The following is a 25,127-nucleotide window of genomic DNA, read 5'->3' as shown; positions in this document are numbered from 1 at the left end:
ACGTGGTCAAACAAATGTGGGCAATCCCTTCTAATTAATGGATTACACTAATAATGGACATAATTCAGGGAAGAAAAATCACAATGCTGTACACTATATAGTGACATTATAGGGAACTCTGTTCTTTCACCTTTAAAAAGTAGCTTTGGCCCTTTTGTGTTGTTGCATGACAGTGCTCTAGCACACGCATAAATAAAATGGTGTATGGTGAGAAAAAAAGCTGACCTACACAAAGTCCTGAACCCAACTGAGTACATGCAAAGAATATAATTGTAACTGTAAATATGTTACAAGGAAGAAGGAAATACATTTTTAAGGAGAAACCCCTTCATGATTTTTGGTTTCCATTAATATGCTGGAAGTAAAACATTCACTAGACAACAAGGAAATTGATATTGTGAAGAACCAGAAAAGAGGTGGCCTCTGATGAATTATTTTCTGGACTGTTTGATCAGGATGACTATGCTTCTGTCACTTTACTGCATAACTGCATATCCTCCTGAGACCCAGCTATGGAGTTTTTGCCTCTGTAGTGGACATTCTATTTTAGTGAATTTCTCTGAGACCTCACATGTCACCTGTACAGAGCACATTCAGGGCTTTTTAGAGATACTAAATGTTTGGAAGTTTCACCATGACCACACCCTCTCCTAGGTCTTTAAAGATAGCTCAATTTAATTTAGTGAAAATTGTTACATCCTTATGGAAATATGATTTATATTTTGTAATTGTCATTTAAATTTGAATAATTTTCAAATTGTTTGTCGTAAAGCAACATCTCAGGAAAATTCAAATATGATTTCCTGTTATGAAACAGGACATCATTTCATACATGTCCACTGTAGAGGACACCAGTGCTAAAAGCATGTTTATTATGCATTTTGGGAGACATAACAATTTAATTATATATCAATTTTCTTATGAAATATTAGATATTATTATGAAAATCTGGCCAATTATTACTCCCATTATGACAATTCTTTTTTCAACATGCTGTCCCAACTGCAACACATTAATATGCAAATTATATACAGTGTATAGATACACTATGCTTAATGGGAAAACCAGTTTATGTAAATTGTTACACACATAATTGCATAAAACAAAATGGTATATCAAATCATTTTGTTATATATTTTATAACATAGTTGAGAATCATCCTTAAACAAAGTTTAGTATAAAAAAATCCTGAAACCTAAAAATTGATTTAAAAAAAAAATCCCATTGTTTTTGCCTTTTTGATGTCTATTCATGCCATTTTATTTTTTATATTTTTAGTCCCAGTGTCCTCTACAGAGGACATAGAATAAAATATAATTTTTCAAAAATGTTATTTTTCCATTTTTTTCTTATGCTCTAAACAATGTAATGACATGAAAAAATTCACAAAGCTTTTTTGGGGGGCTGAATTTCATTCAAATATGAATGAATAAATATAATGAATGAATCAGTTAATTGAGTGACAAAAGTTAGTAAGATTTGTTCAGATTCAGACTCAAATCAATGCATAACAACAAACGATGGCATAATGCTATGGCATACAATGACATTCTGGACAAACCGATTACAGTTTGGCAAAGGTCTTTTGTTTCAGATGCACAATATCCTGGTCAGCTGAATACTCAGGCCTTCCAAGATGTAGAGGTTTGTTTCTTTATTGGAACAGATTTTGAGAGTCTAAACAGCTGATAAAAACATCACGTTAATCTAGTTACAAGTAATTTGACTTGTATTTCAGCTGGAAGCAACTGTTTAAAGTCCAAATTAGGCTATAGATTTCTTTCATACAAACATGCCTTTTTTTCTACTTGACAAGATGTTCAATGATGGACTGGAGTTGTGAGGATTCCTTATGGATTATTGTGATGTTTTTATCAGCAGTTAAAACAAGTGATGTAATGCTAAATTTCTGTACAGATGATGAAACAAACTCATCTACATCACCTGAAGGTGAATAATCTTTCAGCAAATTTTCATTTTTGAACTATTCATTTAATGCCCATGGTTTTGTGCTTAGCACATACAGAATGGGCTTGTACTTGGCATGTTATTCTAAATATACTGTTTATAATTTCACAATGGTAAACACCAGTTTACAGATAAACACATATATTTAGGCACAAAAGTAGAATGGTTACATAATTCTCGAAAAGTGAAAAGAGTGACCACAGGTCAGGCAGTACAGATTTTGAGAACCTTAAAATATTTAGATGAATTACACAAACAGACATAAAATGTAAAAAGCCACAAAATCCTCAGATAAAGATAAGCAGATGATAAACAAACCAAGGTGCCAAGTTGCAAAGGCCAGGTAAACATTTACAAAGGCGTTAAAATATCAAAATGTGTACATCAATGTTTTCTTGAAGAGCTGATAATGTCTTAAAATCTTCTTATTTTCTGTTTTATTTGAAGTCTGACAATATATTACATTTACATTACAAACTTTAACAGTCCACTTCTCTGAAAAGTGTGTAAACTCCTCTCTTTGGCAGCTTAGTAAAAGTCCGTAGCAAAAAAAGTCTCTCTTTCAATCGCCCATTTTTTGTATATTTTCTCTTCCACTGAACGTGGAAGAGTCACTCAAGTCACTGAACATCCCAGATCTCACAGAGGAGGGGGGTAAACTTGTGGTCGCTCATGCGCCATGATTCCAGCATTTCTGCGTGGTGGTGGTTGAGGGTGCGAAGCTCAGTCAGACGACCGAGAAGCCGTGCAAAGTGCTGAGGCTCGTGGGGGTGCTGTAGTTTACAGACCTTCCTCAGCACCTCCAACATGGGCTCCTGCAGACGCTCCACTGCCTGCTGGTCCTTTATGTATGGTCGGTCTGCGGTTAGATAGAACAATGTCAGTCATATGGAACAAATTAATTTTGTTGTGGCCCTCTGAAGCATTATACAATGACAAAAATGTGCTTTTCTATTGTGACCCTATTAACCATTAACCGCTTAACTTATTGGAACAGTACAAACTGATTACATAAGAACCAAACATGGGTTTTAAATAGGTTAAAACGTTTCCATCACATGATGCTAATGCATTTACATAGATAGTTACTTGGAACATGTCAACTAATCGATTTTTATAATGTTACAGAAGATTTCTATTTTAAATGAATGCTGTTCTTTTAAACTTCCTATTTATCCACAAAAATATTAAGAAGCACAACTGTTTTCAACATTGTAATAATAAGAAATGTTTTTTGAGCACCAAATCAGCACTAAATTTTGGCAACACAAGAACTCTGTTTTTACTGAAATAAATGCATAATTGGTGAGCATAAGAGACTTCTTTCAAAAATATATTTAAAAAATCACCAAGCCCAAAATCTTCATTAGCCTAAAATAAGAATAAAGTAAACCAGACTAACCTAACTGAACTAACATTGCATTCTGAAACGTATTATTTAAATCATTAAGTGACCGATATCAGCTGACCTGGTGAGAGGATTGTGATAGCAGTGAGGAGAGCATGTTCCTCTTGCATCATCTGCAGCTCCCCGATGCTTTTATAGAAGTTAAACATGGGTGTGATAAACTCTTCAGATATGCCTGTGGAGGAAATAAAGATATTTATGAAGATATGCACCAAGCTTTGGCTTTTTTGTCTTTTATAAATCACTCTAGTATTGAATATCTATACTGACAACATAAAAAACGACATTTACCACCTCAGCCACTTGTAACCACTCAAAAACATATTTATTTCAAGCTAATCAACCAAGGCACATATTTACATACCAACTATGATTTAAAGTTAAATGTAGGCCATGCCTTCTTTACTGGACTAAAGATCACATTAGTGCAACCCAATGTTTCCACCAAATGGGTGCCATTTGCTTCCAAAACTTCCAAAAACAAATTCATTTTCTATCTTTTTTTAAAGACTGAATCTAGTAATACAGATATTTAACTATTCAAAATCTGTATTGGTCCATCGCAGGTATTTTCTACACAATTTTTAAGTGGAAGATGGATGCATTTTTCTCAGTCCTGTTACCAAAACTTTAATGTCTTTTAAAAAGAATGCTTAAAAATATGTCAACAAATTCCTTCATTTCCCCTTCAGGCAGGTGTTTATTTTAAAGAAATTATTGGTTTCATGGTCAAAAAAGATCATTTTTCTATCATAAAAAAAATCACTATTTATCTACACAAGGTGTATTTTTCGAAAGTACAGAAGCCTATTTTTTTATTTTAAAGGCGACTCAAACCTCAAGCTTATCAATTTTCTATGATGCAATTTATTAAACAATGGGATCAATTATGGACCAAACTTAATTTAAAAAATAATGGTTTAACTTTATTTTTTAAAGAAAAAACTATTTAGTTACAGGAATGAAATGGGTAACAGGAATGAGTTTCCATTATATTAGTATACAGGTTTGACTACACGTGAGGTGTTAATGTCCTGATATAGTGAAAGTGTTGAACATTGACTAGTGAGCTGACCTCACTGCTAAAAAAGGCCAAATCATGTTTCTATTTAAATCTAGTGGTCTGCAGAGGTTTTTGTTAGGGTTATGTTTAGGGATAGAGGACAGGTTATAAGATAAGATATAAATAACTAAAAAATTATAAATATTAAATTAAAATTGATATTAAAAATAATAAACTTAACAAATAATATCTTTTCAGTTTTTCTGTGAATATTGTTTTCTTATAGCGCAGCTCACAAACGCCATTCCATATATGAGTCTATTACATAATTGCCACAGGACAGAAATTTCAAGTACATTTTCTGTCATACTTGCAGGAATTTAATATAAACAACAATACAGAAACAACCATAGATTTTCTCTGGGCAAAAGCATTGTCTCTGTGGATAGAAGGCCAAAACATTGAGAAAAAAAAGCATTTTCAAATTAATCTAGATTAATATGGATGTAGCCTAATATTTATATTAATAAATCTGATGACACTACTCACTCCTGTTAGTTTTACTCAGTTACTACACTGTAAAAAGTGATAGATAAGTTGACTTAACTTAAAAAAATTGAGGAAACCCATTGCCTTAAAATTTTAAGTAAATGATAATTAAAAAAATAAGTTAATTGAATTGTCAAGTTCACTTAACTTTTTTTTTTTTTTTAATTATTATGTACTTAATAATTTTAAGGCAACGGGTTTCCTAAATTTTTTTAAGTTAAGTCAACTTTCACTTTTTACAGTGTATATATAAGTATAGGATATATGAATATAATATGAGTAACAGGACTGAATTGTAACAGGATTGAGATTTTAGGATAAAATGAGCAAATACATATAATCTAGCCACATGGAGTACATGATAATATTATGAGAATACTCAGCAAATAGTGATTCACCAAAGATTTGTATTTTTAAAATAAACAAGTAACATCTAAGGAATAATTTAAGTAACAGGACAGTATTTTTATAATGACACTCCCTGCCACCGTTACATTATCATCAAATATACAGAAAAGAAAATAAGACCACATGCTTTCGATCACTTCATTGCCTTCAGAAGATCCAGATGTTGCAATATTATGTTGAAAATGTGTCTCGTGGAATTTTCCTAGTTTTTTAGAGGGGGGAATGTGTTCAGGACTGAGTGCAAACCTGGGGACACGACTAAAATGTGTATTTTATCCAAAATATTATACATTTATTTTGAAATAAATGTATTTAAAGCACAGATAGGATATGGAGGTACACAAAAATGCAAAATAAAAATGATTTCTGAAGGATTTTAAAAATTATATTTCACGTTAAAATGTAGCGTTAGACACTGGGGACATGTACAAATGCTACATTTTCAGTGTTTAGGTCGTTTTTGATCATTTTTTAAATTATATATTTTAAATTTGTAGTTAGATTAATGTGCAGGATAATAAAATGTATTTTATAGTTAATTTTTATGCATGTTTGTACCAATGATGTCCTGGGGACAGAAATGGCACCCATTCAGTGGAATGGCCCAACCCCAATTCCAGAGAAGTTGGGACGTTTTGTAAAATGCAATAAAATCAAGAATCTGTGATTTGTTAATTCTCTTTAACTTTTATTTAATACAAAAGTACAAAGAAAAGATTTCCAAAGTTTTCACTGACCAACGTAAATATATTTTGTAAATATGAACAAAGTTTGTTTTTGACAGCTGCAACACATTCTAAAAAAGTTGGGATAGAGGCAAAATAAAAGTGAAAAGGTTATAGAATATCCACGTTAAACTGTTTTGAAAAAGTTCACGTGAATTGGTAATAGGTCAAGGTATCATGTTTGGGTATAAAAGGAGCATCTCAATCTTTGCAAGCAAAGCTGGATCATGGTTTATCACTTTGTGCCGAATTTCACAAGAGAAGTGTCAAAAAAATCAAAAATCACATTTCGCAATGCAAAATTGCAAAGAATTTAGGTATTTCATCAAGTAGCCTACCATGGGCGACATTAGGGGGGGCAAGGGGGAGTTGTCCCCCCATATCGTCAGTCATGGAATTCCGATGTCAGACCAGGCCCGGTTGTACGGGGATACTAGACGGTGCTAAATACCCTCAAACTAAAAATTTTTCGCACAAGCAATTAAAGATCTGACAAACTATCCAATGTGTTTTTGCGGCATTGAGCAATGTAGCCAATCACAGACATATCTGTTGATTTCTTCAACGCAATGGCCAATCAGAAACGTTGTAGTTTTTCAGAATTCTGAAAGCGCCAGAGTTTTGCTCGTGAATCATCTCATGACTAACTAAATATAAACGCAATGTAAATAAGAGATTCATTAGTTTAGAGAGTTTGATTATAACGGAACTTTGTGAGATCGCGATGAACTTTGATGAGCAATGCTTTTAGTAATAATAAAGGGAGCGTGCTTTGTGTGTTTTCCAGGCTTAATCCATTCAGAATTTGAATAAAACTTTCATTTTACGGACACATACATGCTGCAAAGTTTCGGGTAATGATGCTGGATTCTTTCTCGAAATATCAGTGTTAAGCAATGGACGGGACAAAAATGCCTCAGTGATTTATTCTGGAAGCGGTCCTGAGTGACCAGCCTTCCACAGACCAACCTTCCACCTTCCAATTCACAGACTATCGGGACATATTATCAACCAATAAATTAATTTCCAGTAACGGACAGTAGAAAGTTCAGAAATGAATGGTATGCGATTTATGACAGAATAGTCCCACAACTGATCGTGTCTCACCACGATACAAAATCATTTGTGACCCTGGACCACAAAACCAGTCTTAACTGTCAATTTTTCGAAACTGAGATTTATACATCACCTGAAAGCTGAATAAATAAGCTTTCCATTGATGTGTGGTTTGTTAGGATCGGACAATATTTGAGATACAACTATTTGAAAATCTGGAATCTGAGGGTGCAAAAACATTTTAAACATTGAAAAAAATTGCCTTTAAAATTGTCCAAATGAAGTTCTTAGCAATGCATATTACTAATCAAAAATGACGTTTTTATGGTAAGACATTTACAAAATATCTTCATGGAACATGATCTTTACTTAATATCCTAATGATTTTTGGCATAAAAGAGAAATTTATAATTTTGACCCATACAATGTATTTTTGGCTATTGCTACAAATATACCCCAGCGACTTAAGACTGGTTTTGTGGTCCAGGGTCACATTTCAAGTAACACAGGGAAAAGACACGGAAAACTTAAATGGACATCAGAAAAGCAGCGCGCACATTTCTGGTTAAAAATGAACATCAACTGACACAAATCAGCAGCAAGAAAAGCTCCACAGTTTAGTAAACACAGGCAACCTCTTTAAGTTATTCTTCACTGTGCTGTACTGACACAATGCATTGCAATATGGTAGCACATTGTTTTGAAGCATACATTTGTTGCTTTTTTTTCTTGCCCCTCCACCCCCCGACTCGAGAGTCAAATGTTGCCAAGTACCATACATAATATTGTGAAAAGATTCAGGTAATCCAGAGAAAACACAGTATATATAGGGCAAGGCAAGAAACCTCAGTTGAATGTGATTGACCTTTGAGCCCTCAGATGGCATTGCATAAGAAACCGTCATGCTGCAGTGTTAAATATTGCCACATGGGCTCAGGAGTACTTCAGAAAACCACTGTCATTTACCACAGTCTGCTGCTGCATCAAGAAATGCATGCAATATCTGTTACTCTAGAAGAAAGTTATAGGCCTACATCAGTTAAATGCAACGACGCTGCGGGGTTCTCTGGGCCAGAGCTCATCTCAGATGAGTCCACATTTCCGCTTGTTTCTGGGAAGAATGGATTTCGAGTTCTCAGTCCCAAAGACCAAAGGAACCATTCCAGACTTTCATTAGTGACAGAAGCAAAAGCAAACGTCTGTCATGTTATGGGGGTGCAGCAGAGCAAACAGCATGGGTGACTGGCATATGTGCAAAGGTACTATTGACATGGAGGCATATATTGGGATTGTACAGATATATACTGCCATCAAGATTTCTTCTTTCATGGGAAGTCCATGGTTATCAGATCAAGACAATGGCAGCTCTCATTCTGCATGTGCTACAAAAGGCGGGGTTTCGTAGAGACAGAGTGAATGTGTTAGACCAGTCCAGATCTGTCTCCAATTGAAAATGTATGACCAGTCATGAAAAGGAGAATCAGACAACGACGATCACAGACTGCTGAGCCTCTGAAGTCTTGTATCAAGCGAGACTGGACAAAAATTTTGCTTGCAGAACTTTAACAATTAGTATCCTCAATTCCAAACAATGAAACATTGTAATTGAAAGGAAGGCTGATGTGACAGTGTTAAACATGCCTCTTTCTCAACTTTTTTGGAGTGTGTTGCAGCCATCAAAATCAAAATTTATTCATATTTACAAAACACATTTACGTTGGTCAGTGAAAACTTTGGAAATCTTTTCTTTTGTCAATTAAAAAAAAAAGGTTAAAGAGAATGAACAAATCACAGATTCTTGATTTTATTGCATTTTTACAAAATGTCCCAACTTCTCTGGAATTGGGGTTGTGCATACAACACTCAGCTGTGGCTCTGTGATCTTACCCCCATAAATTCTGTATTTGTTTGAGCTTCAGTAGATAAATCTAATAGGACACATTTTTAGTATTCTGTAGTGAAACTGTCTTTGTTGAATGTCCAAGTGTATGAAATGGTTATATGGTTATATAAATGGCCTGTTTTATTCTGAGGCCTCAGGGTGGCAGTGTTACCTATATTTAAAAGTAACAGTAACAGTGAGTGTCCTTTGGATTTACTAAATCACACAATTTCCTTTTAGAAAGAATCCATTACATTTCATCTTATGCTCTTTGCAATCTACTCTTGTCTTGTTGTCAGAAAAAAAATATCGAAACCTGTTTAAAACTAGATAAACGAAGCAAAATTGTTTAAGATAAGACTTTTTCCCCAAAAAATTATATCTCGAATTTGCCAGTGAGGTAAGAAAATTAATTTAAAATACACTCTTAAAAAGAACTATTCATATCTTCTGCAAGTAAATTGATCTTGTTTAAGGAAAATGTATATATTCTGACTGGGGGAAAAAATGAGAAATGCAGTGTATTTGCTTTGGAAGAGACTTTCTGAAACTCCCTCAGCGTGCAATGGCAGATCATCAGGGGTCGTGACCTTATTGCTTTCTATTGTCTGTTAGGTCGGAGCTGATCTGAATCTGGCCTCGGATCCCCACAGCTGTGCATTTCCACATTCAGTGGGATTCTCAGTAACAGCAGTTCATTTGAAGCCTGTCTTTGAAGGGCTTTCCTGTTTTGTGCGAGGTCTTTGTCTTTATCATTATCATTGATATAATTATCATACTTTACTGGCTATGTGAGCCGAGCGCTCTTTTCTGATGTAAAGCATTCAGTGTGAAGAGCCATAAGGGTTTGGTTTACAGACCGACCAATCAGGGAAACCCTCGGTGGGAGCCACCACACTGAAGACAGCTGGGACGTTAAAAACATGACTTAATTCAGCTTACCAAAATGTTCATATTAAAGAAAAACAGTGCTGGAGTGCAACGAACTCTCCAAAAACTCAGTATGTACAAACAGTTGCCACCCCCAAGAGATGAAATGATCGCAGCACGCAGACTCCTTTCACAGTTTCATTCATTTCCCTTCAGATGAAAGGATAACCTTTGTCATAACTTTCCAAAAAAAGGAGGGAGCAAAAAAAAAACCAAACTGATGCATCACGATGGCTTCACGCCAGAGAAATGTCAGAGGCGCTGAGAGCCAGAGATTGGGACAATAGGCCTCTCGATGTTTAGATAGAGAACAATAGTCTCTTTAGACAGTGCGTCTATTTCTCCCCCGCTGGCCTTTTGCGTGAATATTCCTGAGCCTGTGTTGCAGGGAAAAAGAGTGATGGATTCAAACAGTCGATGCCACTTTGCATTCATCTGCCTGTTTAGAAATATGACCAACTAGATGTCCGTCACGGCTTTTCAGATATTGAGAGGCTGAAAGCAACTATCTTTGAAATAAAGGTGATTCAGTGTGCAATGTTGGAGGACTTAAGATGCTTTTAAGAGACTGAATTGATCGTGCAACCACAAAATCTGATTACATGTTATAAAGCATATGATATTGACTAGCTATATGAGGGCTGTCCTCTTTGTGCTGTTCCTGGCAGTCATCCAGTGCTTAGACTTCTGTGAAACCAAAACCAGTCGGACTTTAGTGTCCTTTTTGTAAACCACAGGATTATCAAGATGGCAAATTTCCTGTCGTTATTTAGGGCGGACAAATACATTAGTAATGTAACGTGCCTAGTGAACTTTATGGACTTTGTTCTGGGTCTCAACAAGTACGTGGCATACTAGTTTGAAACCCAATCCCAGAGTCATGAATCCTTTGAACGCTCCATAAAAGCAGTTAAAGGTCAATCGTACTGTAAATTATGCTGCAATCCACATAATGAGCTCACCACTCCTTCTGATCCTGTCCTCTAGCACCTCTGTATGTCCGTTGGGCAGTTTCTTGGAGAAAACCTGGGCCGAGCGCAGGAACATTGCCTCTACAGCGGAACCTTTTAATAAAGCGATCTGATCTTCATGATCCAGAGACTGAAAACCTGCTCATAAAACAAGAACGCAACAAATATGTTTGCTTAGAATTGCCGGAGTTATTGCATCCTCCTCATAGGACATTGCTGTCATATAAAGTGTTTTCTTGAACTGTTCATTTATTTTATTTTCAAAGTGGCAGATCCTGCTAGCGAAATAGCTGTTCTAGAATTTGAAAAACAGTACCTGGTATATTTTTTGTGAACTCAACCAGCACTTGAACGTGACTAGTTGCCATTTCGGTCAGTAGAAGGAAGTTTTCTTCTGTGTTAAATTGCTCTTGTAGCTGTGGACAGGTTGGAAGGAAGGGAAAAAAAAGCATGCAAATAAGCCACTGTTTTATGACATTGGGGTGGTGATAACCTTGGTTTACGTAATGATTTAACAGTGATAAGAACAGGCAATGCTGTTTACTGATTTTAACAGTAGCATTTGGCTGCTTTGTGCATTAAAGAATCATAAAAAGATTTAAAGACTTAAAAAGCTGATCTAAAATATGATAAGATGTTTTTTGGATTTTCGAGAAGACATACCAGTTTTTTCGCCATATCCTGAGGGATGCGATGTTTGTTGTGAGCATCAACTATATAACTTATTAAAGCCTTTTGGTCTTGGGTCAGTTCTATACTCTCCTGAAATGAAAAAAAAAAATGTGCCAAAATTCCTATTTAGAAATTTGGATCATGAAGAATCCAGCTATGTGTAATAATAAATAAAGATTGGTGATGTTGTTTTTTAATAACTAAGCAACGTTTGTTCCTGCTCAGCAATTTTACAAGCCTTGATCATAATATAATCTTTCAGAAGATTATATGTATATGTGAGCAAAAGTGAGAAGAATGATGGTGAAGAGGATCATTGAGGTTGCCCTTTAACCTTTTATAGCACTTCAGTAAAAGTTGCCTTAGTTTGCAATTATACCTGAAAAGTTATACTGTAACAAGCATGGCACCAAGTAAACTGTGTCTCAAATACTTCAAGTCGCACAAATCAAAATCAGACAGCACCTGTGTTCTTACCTTGGAGGGTTTAGTGGTAGATACAATTTGTTTAGCATCTCTACTATCACCAACATCATCCCCTATACTTTCGTCAGATGAGGCCTTTGTGTTTTTCCTCAGCCTTTTGGATTTGCACTGGATTTCAGTTAATAAGCCTGAGGATGAAAAAACAAAATAGATACAGAAACTATATACAGATTGGTCAGATTGACTGTTTACAAGCATACAGTTTTTCATCAAGGAAAAAAATCCTCAACAATATTTATGTAAAAACAATACACTATACATGAGCTACAGAAGCTTAGAAAATACAACTTCCACAAACTAATATTTTATCTGAAGTAAATCAATATTATTTGAACCCAAACCATCTCATATAATTTGTTGCCCAAATAGACAACCCATTCTCACACCCAACTCGTCACATATTGAAGCTTGGTCAGGACCACTTAGCGTCATTTTTATACTTGCAGGGTCCTCCGTTGCTTTAAACAGGAAACCCTTAGCGTCAATATGCCGACGCCATACTGGGAATTTTATCGTCATAATTAAATTATATATTGGGTAATAACATTGCCATTATTGCATATATGTTGGGGTGTGATTTTTCAATGTAAACAGCCACAACAGTTTTATTTATATTACATTATTTACACATTTATGAGCACATAACCCAACCCCTGCCCCTAAACCTACCACTTGTCAATAAAACACAAGATATAACAGGCAGATACAACTACCGTCATAATTTATTCAAAAAATATTAATATTCCAAGTCTTCCGAGGCAAAACATTTGATCTGTGAGAGGAATAGACGCGATCGCCGTCTCCGTACGCCGTTAAACTCATCCTGTGTGCTGCGCAAATTCAAAAAATGCTGCCAGAAGAAGCCTTACGTCAGCCTTGGTTGTGAAATGCTATTGGCTCTTGTGTGTCTCGTGACCAATTGCGTCATGCTACGGGACGGGAGTATCTTTTTGAATGAGATGTGAGCGCGTTAACGGAGCGGGACCATTTTCAGCGGTTAAAACCTTATGTTTTGCTCTCTTCTTCTCATAAAGACTTTGTATGGCTTCAGAAGACTTGGAATGCAACACGACTTGTTTGTAATGCTTTTATACTGCTTGTTTATGGTCAGTTTTTGCAATAAATACCTGTGACTGCACTTATATTTGCCTGTTACGTGTTTTATGTTGTTCAGAAGTGGGTAGGTTTAAGGTAGGGGTGGGTTATGTGCTCCAATAAAAGTATATAAAATTATTTATATTTTTTACAAATGCATGCAAACCATTAAACTAAGACAAACAACTGAAAACAACGGAGGAGAACGTGTTGTCATTTTCCATAAGCGTCTTGACCTGACGCATAAAGCAAGCAATTGAAAGCAATGGAGCTCCTATTTTGTCATATACTGACGCCTAGGGGCACTTTTGGCGTCTTCATAGTGACACGAAAGGCGTTTGACCATGCTTCAGTTTTTGACGCCTTGGGAGTGAGAATGGGTTGAAATAGACCATTGTACCTCTGTAGATACATTCTCTTTGGAAAATAAATTAAGATGCTTTTGACTATGCCAGTTAATAACTTATATTAAAAACTGCTGTTCAAGAGTTTCTGATCTGACTTATCTGATTTCACGATGTGCGTGACTCTCGGGCTGATATATTAGTTGAGGAGGAACATGTTTTATAATGTTTACAGTGCTCTTACTCACATTCTGCCAGCATGCCCATCTCTTTGCACTTTCTGAGTCGACACTCTTGGCATTTCCTGCGCATGTACATGTCCATCTCACAGTTTCCTCCACTCTTACATTTATATACAGCATTCTTTGTAATACTCCTTCTGAAGAAACCTGGAAGAAATAGCACAGCATGTTCAATATGCCACACATTTCGCATATAGTATACTATAATATTGGGAATCAGGATCCAGATTTTTCATAGAGCATCATGTAGTAAAAAACTGAGAAAGCTAAATGTTACAAAACAATTTTATTAATATTACCTTGAACTGTAAAGCTCAAACGATATGCAATTCTAAAATAGGCTACATAGAAACATTTTGGTTTTTAAATGTCTCTGGAATCTCAGTAGTTACATGCATTAGTCACCTTTTTGCATTTTTTATGGTTATTCATTTTCACGAGGACAGAAATTGCATTTAATTATTGGCATTTAGCTTTTTTTTTAGCATTTAACACTGCACCTCTATCAACAGACCTGAATTCAAATTTTGTGTCACAAATTAATTCCACTGATCCACTGTTTTGGTAAATAAGTAATTTTTTCCCCCTATCATATTAAGAGTTGATTTCCAATCGACACAGTGGATGACAGATCAGATGGCAAGAATAGACATACAAAAGCATTCAGGAGCAGATTTCATTGCTTCAAATTCAAATTGCCTTATTTGCATGACGTACTTTTGTACGTATTGTCAAAGTATTACCGGGATTATAATCGAACTATTCTCGAATTTTGAAAACCATAAAAAAAAATTAGAAGCAACAGTGGCTACCGTATAAGTCTAAACTATTAGGAGAAACAAGAAGGCCACTTTGTAAACACAGATCAAGGAATAGGTTCATTGCAGCCCATGTAAGGTATGGTGTAATGTTTAAGACATTAAGTTCAATACTGTAATACAGATACTCTTGGATGCTCGATTTTCAGTTCTAGGCAGCAGACAAACATGTGCAATTGGTTTTGGAACAGGTAATTATTCCAGCATGAGCCCATGAGCACAATGACACACATTAACATTGCATGGTGGCATGTGGCTCTGGTTGCCTACATCATTATTCAGCAGAAAGCTGAGAGGGAACCCAATCCAAAGTGAACATGAAGGAGCACCAAACCCAGCCAAGCCTGTGGGACTTGGGACACATAGCCTAGCATCTGCCCTTTGGGCATTGTCCATGCACAGGTGGAATTACACTTGCAGTCATTCAGCCAATGATTTTCCAAAGAGCTAAATTTGGCACATGGGGTTCCATGTCAATTATTACGTCCTTCATAAGCTATGAAGCCATGGATACAATATACAGTATCTATGAAGGTTTAAGGGTGAACAAAGAGGTCACAGAACAAAGGGGCAACTGTACATTGTTACAGTATATATCAAATAAATATATAAAATGCAAAGCTATATTTGGAATTTAAGGTTAAATGTGCAATTTCTAGGACTTTATCAACAAATAGCCCTGAACTCATTCCACTGGTTGAGCCAATGTTTTTACATAGCCTAATTATGATAATAATGAATAATAAATGAATGTACACCACTTCTTGCAAAAGATTTAAATGATTTTAATGCCTTAATAGAGGTGTCATAATAACATAGTTCAACAATTGATTTATCTTTAAGAAATGTAATATTACTGACAAAAAACTCTTTAACATGTTGTTATAAGCAACCTGCCAGGAACTATACTGATCTCACATATATAGTTGTAAGCTATATGTGTTTGGTTCACTAAAAAGAACTGACTCATTAGAGTAATTTTTGGGGGGAATCAGACTACACTGGTTGTGCTGTATATTTTTGATTGACTAAAAAGAGCTGACTCAGAGTCAATCATTTGAAAATTGGGTTACACTGGTTGCACTGTATGGATTTGATTCTCTACAAAGAATCAGCATATAAGATTCATTTGTTCAGGAATTGGACTACACTGGTCGCACTGTATGGTTTTGATTCACTAAAAAGAACTGATATGATTAATTTGTTCAGAAATTAGTCTACACTTCCTTGCATTGTAAGGTTTTGTTTCATTAAAGAACTGGTATGTAAGATTCATCCATTCTGCAAGCGGACTACTGGTCATGGTGTATGGTTTTGATTCACTAGAAGAATCAGATTATAAAATTATAAGATTCACATTGTTGATTCAGTAAGTAGTGCTGGAATCACTGACAAGAGTATTTTAGTATGTGGTTCCAAAATGTGCGAAAACTTTCAGTCCTGCTATTGTTTTTTAATAGAATTGATTCTGAATAAGAACCGGTTCCTGGCTCCCATCTCTATGAAAACCGTCAGAAAATCAGAAATACAGGTTTTGTGACTGAAAACGGCAGCAAAAATACTGCAAATTATGGCATTCACCTTTGCATCCTTCACATGTGAGTGCATTGTAGTGATACCCTGATGCTTTATCTCCACAGACCACACACAGTTCCTCGCCTTTGCTCCTTCCGGAGTGGGCTGCATGTCTGGATCTTTTACACACAGTCGGGACAACAGGGCAAGACTCGTCCAGCTCATTATCAAAGCCGCCCTCCAATGGTCCTTTCCTCATCTCAAAGACGGTGGATGGAGAGTACCACTCCTCCCCACTGTACTGTGGGTAGCAGTGCTGACTGGAGTAGTACGATGGTGATGACATGGAGGGTTCCACCGAGGTGTACTGCATGCTGGGATAGCTGGTGAAGGGCATGACCTCCTGGTCCTGTAGCAAAGGACTGTTCTGCTCTGCCAGAATATCTGAGGAGAAGATGGCAGGAGTGAGCGGAGCTTGTCAGTTTACATGTGTCATGGAGATGCAAAGCTCAAGTTCACCTTAAGGTTAGCCCAGTATGGAGTGCTAATAGGTCTTATGCCAACAGGACGATTAGTGAAACTACAACACACTGAGGTACTGTTACCTTGCAGACACCATCAGAGCCATTAATATCTCCTCATAAGTCGGTGTTAAAAACCATCTAGTAGGGCTGCACAATTAATCGAATTTCTAATCGCGATTACGATTATGGCTGTCACGATTACATAATCTTTCAAACCGCAATTACAAAAAAAGCGCGGTGTTTAACAGACTCAAACACACTGGATAAAAGACATTTTGTCTAACTGATAGTCGTTGTCACTCTGTTGTGCATAATAGATATGTTAAACGCCAAACGTGTCAAAAGCGGATCAAAATAGCGGTACTCGTTTGAACTGCGCGCTACACGGACCTTTTATCCGCTCGCATCAAAAGAAAACAGCGCAGCGCGAGCTTAGAGCGCATGCGCTTATTACAGTAACCAGTCGCGATCACGCGCTAAACAACGCTGTGAAATCCAGTAAGAAGCACTCGAGTTCAGCGCAGAGTTCTCCAGTACAAATCACGTCTCTTTCATTTAAACTAGTTTAAAGCCAAATAAATCGGAGCTGTTATTCTCATCAACACTGATGCAGAAACAGTGCAACAACGATCCAGTTAGAAGACGTTTCAATCCACAAATCACCCACATTTACCATAGTTTTACTGTAGCAACACTAACGGTAACAATGGTACGCTGGCGGAAAAGTAGGATATTCATATTGAGTATTATTATATTATTAATATACTAACTATGTTAAAGGAGTAATGGAATATTATTACATTATTTTGTTAATTATTCTATCAGTTGATGTGGATTTGTAATTGACTGAATGTCTTTAGGCTACTGTTTTTCAGTGCAAACACCATAGAAACCATATAGTTGGGCTACTTTTTTACCATGGTAATGAGGTGCTGTACTTTTGGTTATGTATAAAAGAGGAGGCTGTTACAGTTTTCTCAATGGTACTGTCAAATGTACATCTGCATCGCAACTCAAGCTCCCACTAATCTGAACTCAAGCTCCTGTTCTAATGTGCATTTCTAAGAGACAAAACTTGTAATATTACATGTTCAGTGCTACCAAATCAGGTGCTGGTGCCACTGCTCTCGAATGTTAGTCTGGAGCCCTTATAATATAAATTGTACTGTAAAATGTTACTGTAATTTGAATTTTTGTCTGTTTAATTGTAAATGAAATATATAGCTTTAGTAAACCCTTTTTTTCTTTTAGTTTTAGTATAACATTATTATACCATGCATAATTTTACCTTTTTTTGTTTAAAGAAGAAACCAAACCAATGTATAGTTGACATTTGAGGCTCAATGCTATAGAAAAGCAATAAAAGTTCAGGAAGTGTTTTCAGCCTTTTTTAAAATGTATATTTTATATAAAAATATGGCATGCAGCTTCAAACAATGGCATAAATCTGTTCAAAATAATCATTATTAATAATCGCAATTACAATCTCAAGGGAATAATCGACAATTATGATTTTTGTCATAATCGTGCAGTCCTACCATCTAGGAACATAATCAGCCTCTATCCAACTAGTAGCAGTAGACTGTGTGAAATGTATATAATACAGAAGTCAAACACACCCAGAAATAAAACAAGCAATCATTAACCAAAGCTCTCTGGATTTACACAATATTACTGTCTAAGGGAGTTTCAGTAAATTTTTCTTTTGATTATAATCACTTTTTCTTTTTCTTTTTCTTTGACAGTTGAGTGCACTTTTAATTTGTCAGACATAGGTTTAAAGGCATTCACAGTAACGCTTTATTTTAAGGTATCCTTGTTACAAGTTACATGTACTTACTATTATAATAACAATAAATTATGCATAATTACATGCAAGTAACCCTAATCCTAACCCTAACCATATAATAAGTACATGTAGTAAATTAATATTACTCAGTACTTAAATCCATAATTACACTATAACAGTATATATATATATATATATATATATATATATATATATATATATATATACACACACACTATAAATAAAGTATAACCCATTCTCTTACATACTGTTATGACTCTATATTATTAAACAAGGCCAGAAACATACTTTTATGCAAGTACACAAACGCATACTTAAGTGCTTAGTCAATGTATTGATCTGTAATACAGGGGGGGCGCTATAGTTCATTTCAAATCTCTATGGCATTAAAGTTAGCAAAAAATGGAAATTCACCTTATCTATTTTCTAAATGCATCTTATAGATCTTACTGTGAATGATTCATCAATGCGTGTTTGTTTACTTTATTTTGAGCTCGATCTTCCAGTGAAATGACCAACTTCTCTGTTGTGAAGTTTAATTAAGAGCTTGTTTTCACGTAAGCCCCACCCCTTTCTTACAGTTCAGATCTGCTTCCATTCAATCAACAACCGATGAATAGACCAATTCCCGCCCTACATTTTTACAAAGATCTGTTGCTACTTCTGTTAAATTGCAATCTGTCTCTATTTCAATAGTTGAGAAACTGATTATAAAAGAAGACTGTTCACTCTAATAACTGCTACAGCACCCCTTGTGGCAACACTGAGAACTTTACATGCACTTTCTGTTATGTATTGCATTATAAACTACAGGTCTGACCTATTTCAGAACACGATGCTAGAAATAAAGTTAGAATACCTAAAAGTGTTATATATTTGCATATTTTGAGCCAAACTCCATCAGGTCATCAGCTCTTTTTCTATGTTTGTGTTCATTATTAACAATTATGGAAAAACGTATGTAGTCCATTTGCTAACAATGACAACTTTCTCGGAACTGTGAAAGACTCATTGAATTCTCATTGGCAATTCAATCATTTTAAAGTAAACAAGACGTCTAAAACTTTTGTACGATATCTACACTACATTTTCGTCAACAACACAAAATATGACAACTGCTTCAGTATCATGAGATGGTACTGACCTGAAGCCTTATCCTGAACCATGGCCATTTCAATGCGACCCAGTGAGGGTACAGATGATCATTAGCCGTATTGATTCCTAATCATCCAGCTGTTCCTTCAACTCCTCAGCATGTGTCTATGTGTCCCTTTTCACAAAAGTATTACTGTTCCTGAACACCTTCATACTCCATACATACATAAGTGCTAGTGTGAACAAAGGTTGCTATAGTTGCTCATTAACCTGACAGTCACAATTCCCTGTCTCATTACAGGTAGGATCGATCCAGATTTATAAATGTCATCTAGGACAAAACATGCTGACGAGTGGTTGTAAAATTAAAGGTGGCAGTTTCACTTCTGCTAATAACAGAAATTTGCTTCCGTTTGTTTCATAGTTTCTGACTCATAGTTTTATTTCATCACCCACCATGGCAAAGATAGCATTAGGAAAGAAATTAATGTCAATTTCCAATGTACTCACCAAAAAAGTGTGAGCTCTCTGATAGGGGGAAAGCATCACTGGGTGGGATCTGTAAAGGTCCCACCACATTGACGTCATGGCCCACCCACTCATTCATTCAGAAGCCTGTGTGTTAAGTCTTGGCGTCCGAGATCCCTCAGTCCGGGATGGAAGTAAATGATGGGGTTAATCCTGTTTCTTCAAGACAGTAACAAATGGAGGCAGTTTTTATTGCAAATTAAGGTATTGACGCAATATAGTAAAGCATGTCACTTAAATTGATTTAGATGCTGCTTCTCAATAAAAACAAATCACTGATTGAAGTTAACATGTGAAGTTTTATACTACATCATTCAGATTTCATTTAGATTTCCTTGAGATTAGGAGGACAAGGTCCTGAAGTCATATCAGAAATCTAGAACATAGTATTCTAACAAATGATTGTTTTTTAACTGGAAATGCTACAGTTGATTGCAGTGACCTTTGCTCCAGTTTCAACTCTGGACGTTATGTTCAACACACTGTATACAGTCTGGCACTGGATTTTATAATATCTGCTTTTTCCATGGTTTTTAACACTAAACTACCTACCGTCTTCTTTTGGATTTTTCAAAATATTATGGTATCATTCCACAATATTTCATCCTGGAATCTCAGAGGTGAAATCTAATATTAGATTACTTTTCAACAGTTTAGCTACGCTGGAACTTTAAATGAGGTTTCAATTACTTTAACTTTTAGCACAATGAAACAAGATTTTAATTACTTTACTTCACAGCACTATTACTTTAAGAAACCATAATCTGAACACAGTGAACACATCCAAGAAATAAAACATGATGCATGTGAACTTGTTTTCCCTCATTGAAATACTCACGCACGTTTTATATAAATTTAGCAAAGCCTCATTGATGGTGTGTATAAATGAATAATTTTCAACAATTTATGACAAAAACGGGAATGATTAATTCATTTTCACATTATGCACTTATGGAAGATATATTCTTAAACGATTGCTATTAGCATGTCTACTTTTGTTCATTTGAAACCTTATTCTATAGCAGCATTCTGTTAAAGGTAAAATATCAGCGAACAACAGCAATGCTCTTTTTCTTTCAACAGTGCAGTTTTATGATGTTCCCACCTTAGGTGTAAATAATACAAAAGGAAACACTGGTTCTTTTAAGATAAGCCTCATAGTTACGATCAGTCTATTTTTAGTAATGTCATCTGACTAGGACAAAGCATGCTGATGCATAGTTGTAAAATTAACAGTTTCGCTTTTTTGTTTCTGCTAAAAACTGAAATTTGCTTCAGTTTGTTTCATAGTTTCTGACTCAGTTTTATCACCCACATATATGAATCATCTTCACATAATTCACGACAAGAACAGGAGGATTTATTCATTTTCAAGTCATAATGCATTCAGAGAAGATTTGTTTTTAAAAGTTCAGAAATTAATCCTCAGCATCGGCGTTTCTTTTTCTGTTACTGAACACCTTCATACTTCCTACATAAGTGCTAGTGTGAACAATGGTTGCTATAGATGAATCATTTTCACATAATTCATTATTTATTCAAGGAAATTTTTGGTATCAATATTAGCATATGTGCTTATGTTCAAAGCAATTCTAGCAACAACAGCAATTCTCTTTTTCTATCAACAGTGCCGTTTTATTACATTCCCAGCATAAATAATACAAGAGGAAACACTGGCTCTTTTAAGAAAAGTCACAGCGCTGTGATTTAGGATATGTGAACGAGGCCACAGTGTCGCAAACAACCATGAAACCAGGCCTCAACCGTTAGCGATATTGATTGATACATAAGTCACAACAACCAGTTTCCTTCATAAAACTATAATAAATCCAGCCCATAATTTCCCATGAGCATACATGCTAGTACACACAGAGGGTCTCCATAACATAGTGCCATTTTCAATCAATAAATCTCCACACTCGCCCCAATCACCCCAATCATCAAGTAATAGTAAGCTATAATAGATGATTTATTTTTATTAACAAGTATCAGAAACAGAATTTTCTTACCTATTACTCTAACAGATGCTGTGCGCTCCTGGGCCGTGTCTTGATATCTAAAGCCATCATAAGCATCAAGCTGATTCTATGTAGCAACTGGCTGGGGTCATGGGGAAACGGGACAGTGGTTATTAATTAAACTATCTGTCTGTTTCTCTTCATGAGTACTAGCAGTTCCTCCCTCTCCCATCAGCTCCAAACTTTGGCTGACAGGCCGACAAATGCAGCATTACCTCCTTAATAGCGAGAGATAACCAGTACAGCACACCCTTCTTCCCAACGCATTCCCCACAGATGCACGCACACATACCCTAACACTCATGTAAACACAATTATTACTCAATGATGCAAGTCTCTCGTGTAATTTAAAGCATTTGGATAGAAATACACCTACTCTGTTTTAGCTCATCACTGAAAACTTTGAAATCTGATACTTGTCTTCGAATTATGTGCTTGATCTTTGATAGTTTGGTTCAAGAATTATGCATTGCCTTTTGGTTATATTACATATTGTGGGATTTTAGTGTGGAGCTGAAGAGAACAGTAGTCTACTTCGGGGTCTGATGAATTGCCCAATAACCAATTACTGCAACTGTTATAAACTGGGATGATGACACATTTTGCAACACATGGCAGGCTGACATTAGTGGCAATTTCTAGAATTAAGTTTGAAACGATCTGTTGCATAGACTGCTTCTTAAAGACGCTCTCAAAATATACTCTGAAATGCATATTTACAAGATATGTTTACATCATTTTCCTAACTTTGTGATTGTAAGAATATGTCAGTTACTTTAGATCAAGTGTTTTTTTGTAATACTTAATTAATCTAAATTAATAAGAAAACATGTTACCTTATTATGGTTGTTCATTCTACATTTTTCGAAAATAAAATAAATAATAAAATAAAATTGGCAGTCCTAAAAATCCTTTTTGTACTATGTTGGATCCTCTAAAGAAATAAGAAATTTATTACAAAATATTTTTATTCAACTTAAATAAACTGAAATTTTAATATTTAGATGAAAAACTAAATGAAAATGAAAAATGTTTCCTTGGCGACTAAATGAAATAAATTTAATAAAAATAAATAAAATGACTATTTGGAAATAAAGAAAATTAAAAAAGTGAACTAAAACGTAAACTACAGCTAAAGTAAAAATAAACCTAAATAGTAATATTTAAAAAACAAAACAAAAACTAAAAAAATCTAAAGCAAATAACAAAATAATTAACAATTAAACAAAAAATAAAATAAAACATATAAAACAAAAAGATAAATAAATTTAGTAAATTCAAAATAAAAAACGAATGATAGTGTATAAATAATACAAAAAATAATAACTCTGCAAACCATCAAGGGAGAACACAACGCACCTTAATTCAGCACATTTGTTTATTAATTTATTCATTATTTTTTTATCGTCAGTAAGGGTGCTCAAATTTTTAGAGTTGGGTCCACTTACTAAATAAATCATTTATGACAGTTTTTTTCCCTATTTGCATGCAAATTTAACACATTTTTAAAATGTAATGTAAATATAACCTCCACATGTTTTATTTAGATGCTGTTTACAGAACCCCTGCCATATCTTTCTGCCATAACTTAAAAATTAAGTTAAAAATATTTCTGTAGTTGTAGTATGCTGAGTCAATTAATACACTGTAAAAAACAAAAAAAACATACTGGAATATGTTTTGCAATTAATACTCCTTCAGTCTTTCTAGTCAAAGTTACTTGCCATTTCTTTGTAATTATTTGTGAAAATTACTAGCAATTTCTAAATGAAAACTGTTTCAAACTAAATCCTACTCCATTTTTTTTTTCAGTGTACAAATGCATAAATGATATAATGTGTTCTCTATGCCATAACATTTACATGAGTCACACCCCACTTGTGAGATGTAATTTGACCAAAACGTGTTGAAGACCAGCGTCTCGCTATAATTGCAAATGGATCTAAAAACAAGCTCTTAATCATTTACCGGCTGTTGCTCCATCCACAGAGGGCCCTTCTGAGTCAACAGACAGCACTCTGAAATAAACAAAACCTTTGCCATAGGCTGGCGGCTGTTTGTGGAGCAGTGGAGGGTGGGGGAGGTATGGACGGCCTTGTGAGAAGGACACGTTCATGGCTCCATTAAAAAACTATTATCAAACACTTCAGCTATTTTTTGAGTCACACGGCACTACAGTATGGGCGTTTTTAACAGGACGTCCATCATTTATTTATGAAATTTGAAATATGTTCAATATCATAGTGAGATGTCCATCGCTTAATCTTTCTCTATGTGGTTTGATGAACCCAAGCCAAAGCAAACTAAAATGTCTGAAATTCTAGAAATGTTCTCTGAAACTTTTGGAGTAATTACATGAAACATTGCTCTTCAGAGAAGCATGGAGAGTAGCTATCACCCAAAGCCTCTTTTTTGTTTGACATCTGGTAGTTAATCTCAAATAAAAAGTGCTTACCGTTTTAGAACCACACTTCAAATCATAAAAGCTAGATGTAGAGATAAGACCATCAAACAGTAGTACAAACCAGGGGAGAGGCTTCATATCAGCATGTTAAACATGAGCCGTCAAGGACTGTGGCACAAAAAATGCCATTACACACCATAACAAGGTCCACAACCTTGAACTTTCCCAAGATTTACCTAAAAAAAGACCTGTTAACACGTAACACCCGACCAACAAATCAAAAGATGGTGCGCTGAATTCAAATTAGAGATCCAAAAGGTCTGGAACTGTGAATGTGAAGGCTGAAGAACAAGAGAGCTGCACGAGGTTTATGCTTGATAATGATGGCACTGAAATTGCACATTTTATGGCGGCAGTAACATTAAATGTTTTCTGTAATGTTCTATTCTAAAATGGATCAAATATAATTTGCATTAAGAGAATCATTAAATAAAACATGGCAAGCCAACAGGGTCATTTAGTGCAAGTAAAACTGTTAAAAGCTATTTTATTCCTTAAAATAAAGTGGAAATAAAAAAATAATTAATATTTAAATGAAAAACATTTACTAAACAAAAATGAGAAATATTGCCTGCATGGCAACAAATTGAAATAAGTTCAAGTTACTAATTGGAAA

The 25,127-nt window shown here is 35.2% G+C and overlaps 1 protein-coding gene across 3 annotated transcripts; it reads right to left on the bottom strand.

Moving 5' to 3' along the window:
* Window positions 1–958: 958 nt before the first annotated feature.
* nr1h4 (nuclear receptor subfamily 1, group H, member 4) lies at window positions 959–22,330 on the bottom strand. 3 transcript variants are annotated; one of them, XM_058752267.1, is made up of 10 exons: window positions 22,039–22,330; window positions 20,012–20,188; window positions 16,139–16,516; window positions 13,746–13,886; window positions 12,050–12,186; window positions 11,564–11,662; window positions 11,217–11,316; window positions 10,892–11,038; window positions 3,438–3,551; window positions 960–2,827 (listed from the first exon to the last, which is right to left on the bottom strand). In XM_058752267.1, exons 2-10 carry the CDS (start codon window positions 20,106–20,108, stop codon window positions 2,589–2,591), a joined length of 1,452 nt encoding a protein of 483 aa, XP_058608250.1. In that variant the 5' UTR covers window positions 20,109–20,188; window positions 22,039–22,330; the 3' UTR covers window positions 960–2,588. The 3 variants fall into 3 exon arrangements, with proteins under 3 accessions (XP_058608251.1, XP_058608252.1, XP_058608250.1); XM_058752268.1 differs by lacking the exons at window positions 20,012–20,188; window positions 22,039–22,330 and adding an exon at window positions 19,551–19,707 and having other exon boundaries at window positions 959–2,827; XM_058752269.1 differs by lacking the exons at window positions 20,012–20,188; window positions 22,039–22,330 and adding an exon at window positions 16,678–16,969 and having other exon boundaries at window positions 959–2,827.
* Window positions 22,331–25,127: the final 2,797 nt, after the last annotated feature.

Source organism: Onychostoma macrolepis, chromosome 18 (assembly GCF_012432095.1).
Source record: "Onychostoma macrolepis isolate SWU-2019 chromosome 18, ASM1243209v1, whole genome shotgun sequence".
In the NCBI taxonomy this organism is placed as follows: domain Eukaryota; kingdom Metazoa; phylum Chordata; class Actinopteri; order Cypriniformes; family Cyprinidae; genus Onychostoma; species Onychostoma macrolepis.
Note: the sequence above shows the minus strand (reverse complement) of the source record. Positions and strands in the feature narration are given on the sequence as shown.

Bases quoted from the DNA above. Each gene is read 5' to 3' on its own strand.
- nr1h4 (XM_058752267.1), bottom strand. From the start codon at position 20,108: ATGAATGAGTGGGTGGGCCATGACGTCAATGTGGTGGGACCTTTACAG. The intron at 13,887-16,138 runs GTGAATGCCATA...TATTTCTTCCAG, and splicing joins CACATGTGAAGGATGCAAAG to GTTTCTTCAGAAGGAGTATT. The intron at 12,187-13,745 runs GTGAGTAAGAGC...TTTCATCCTCAG, and splicing joins GATGGGCATGCTGGCAGAAT to GCTTATTAACTGAAATCCAG.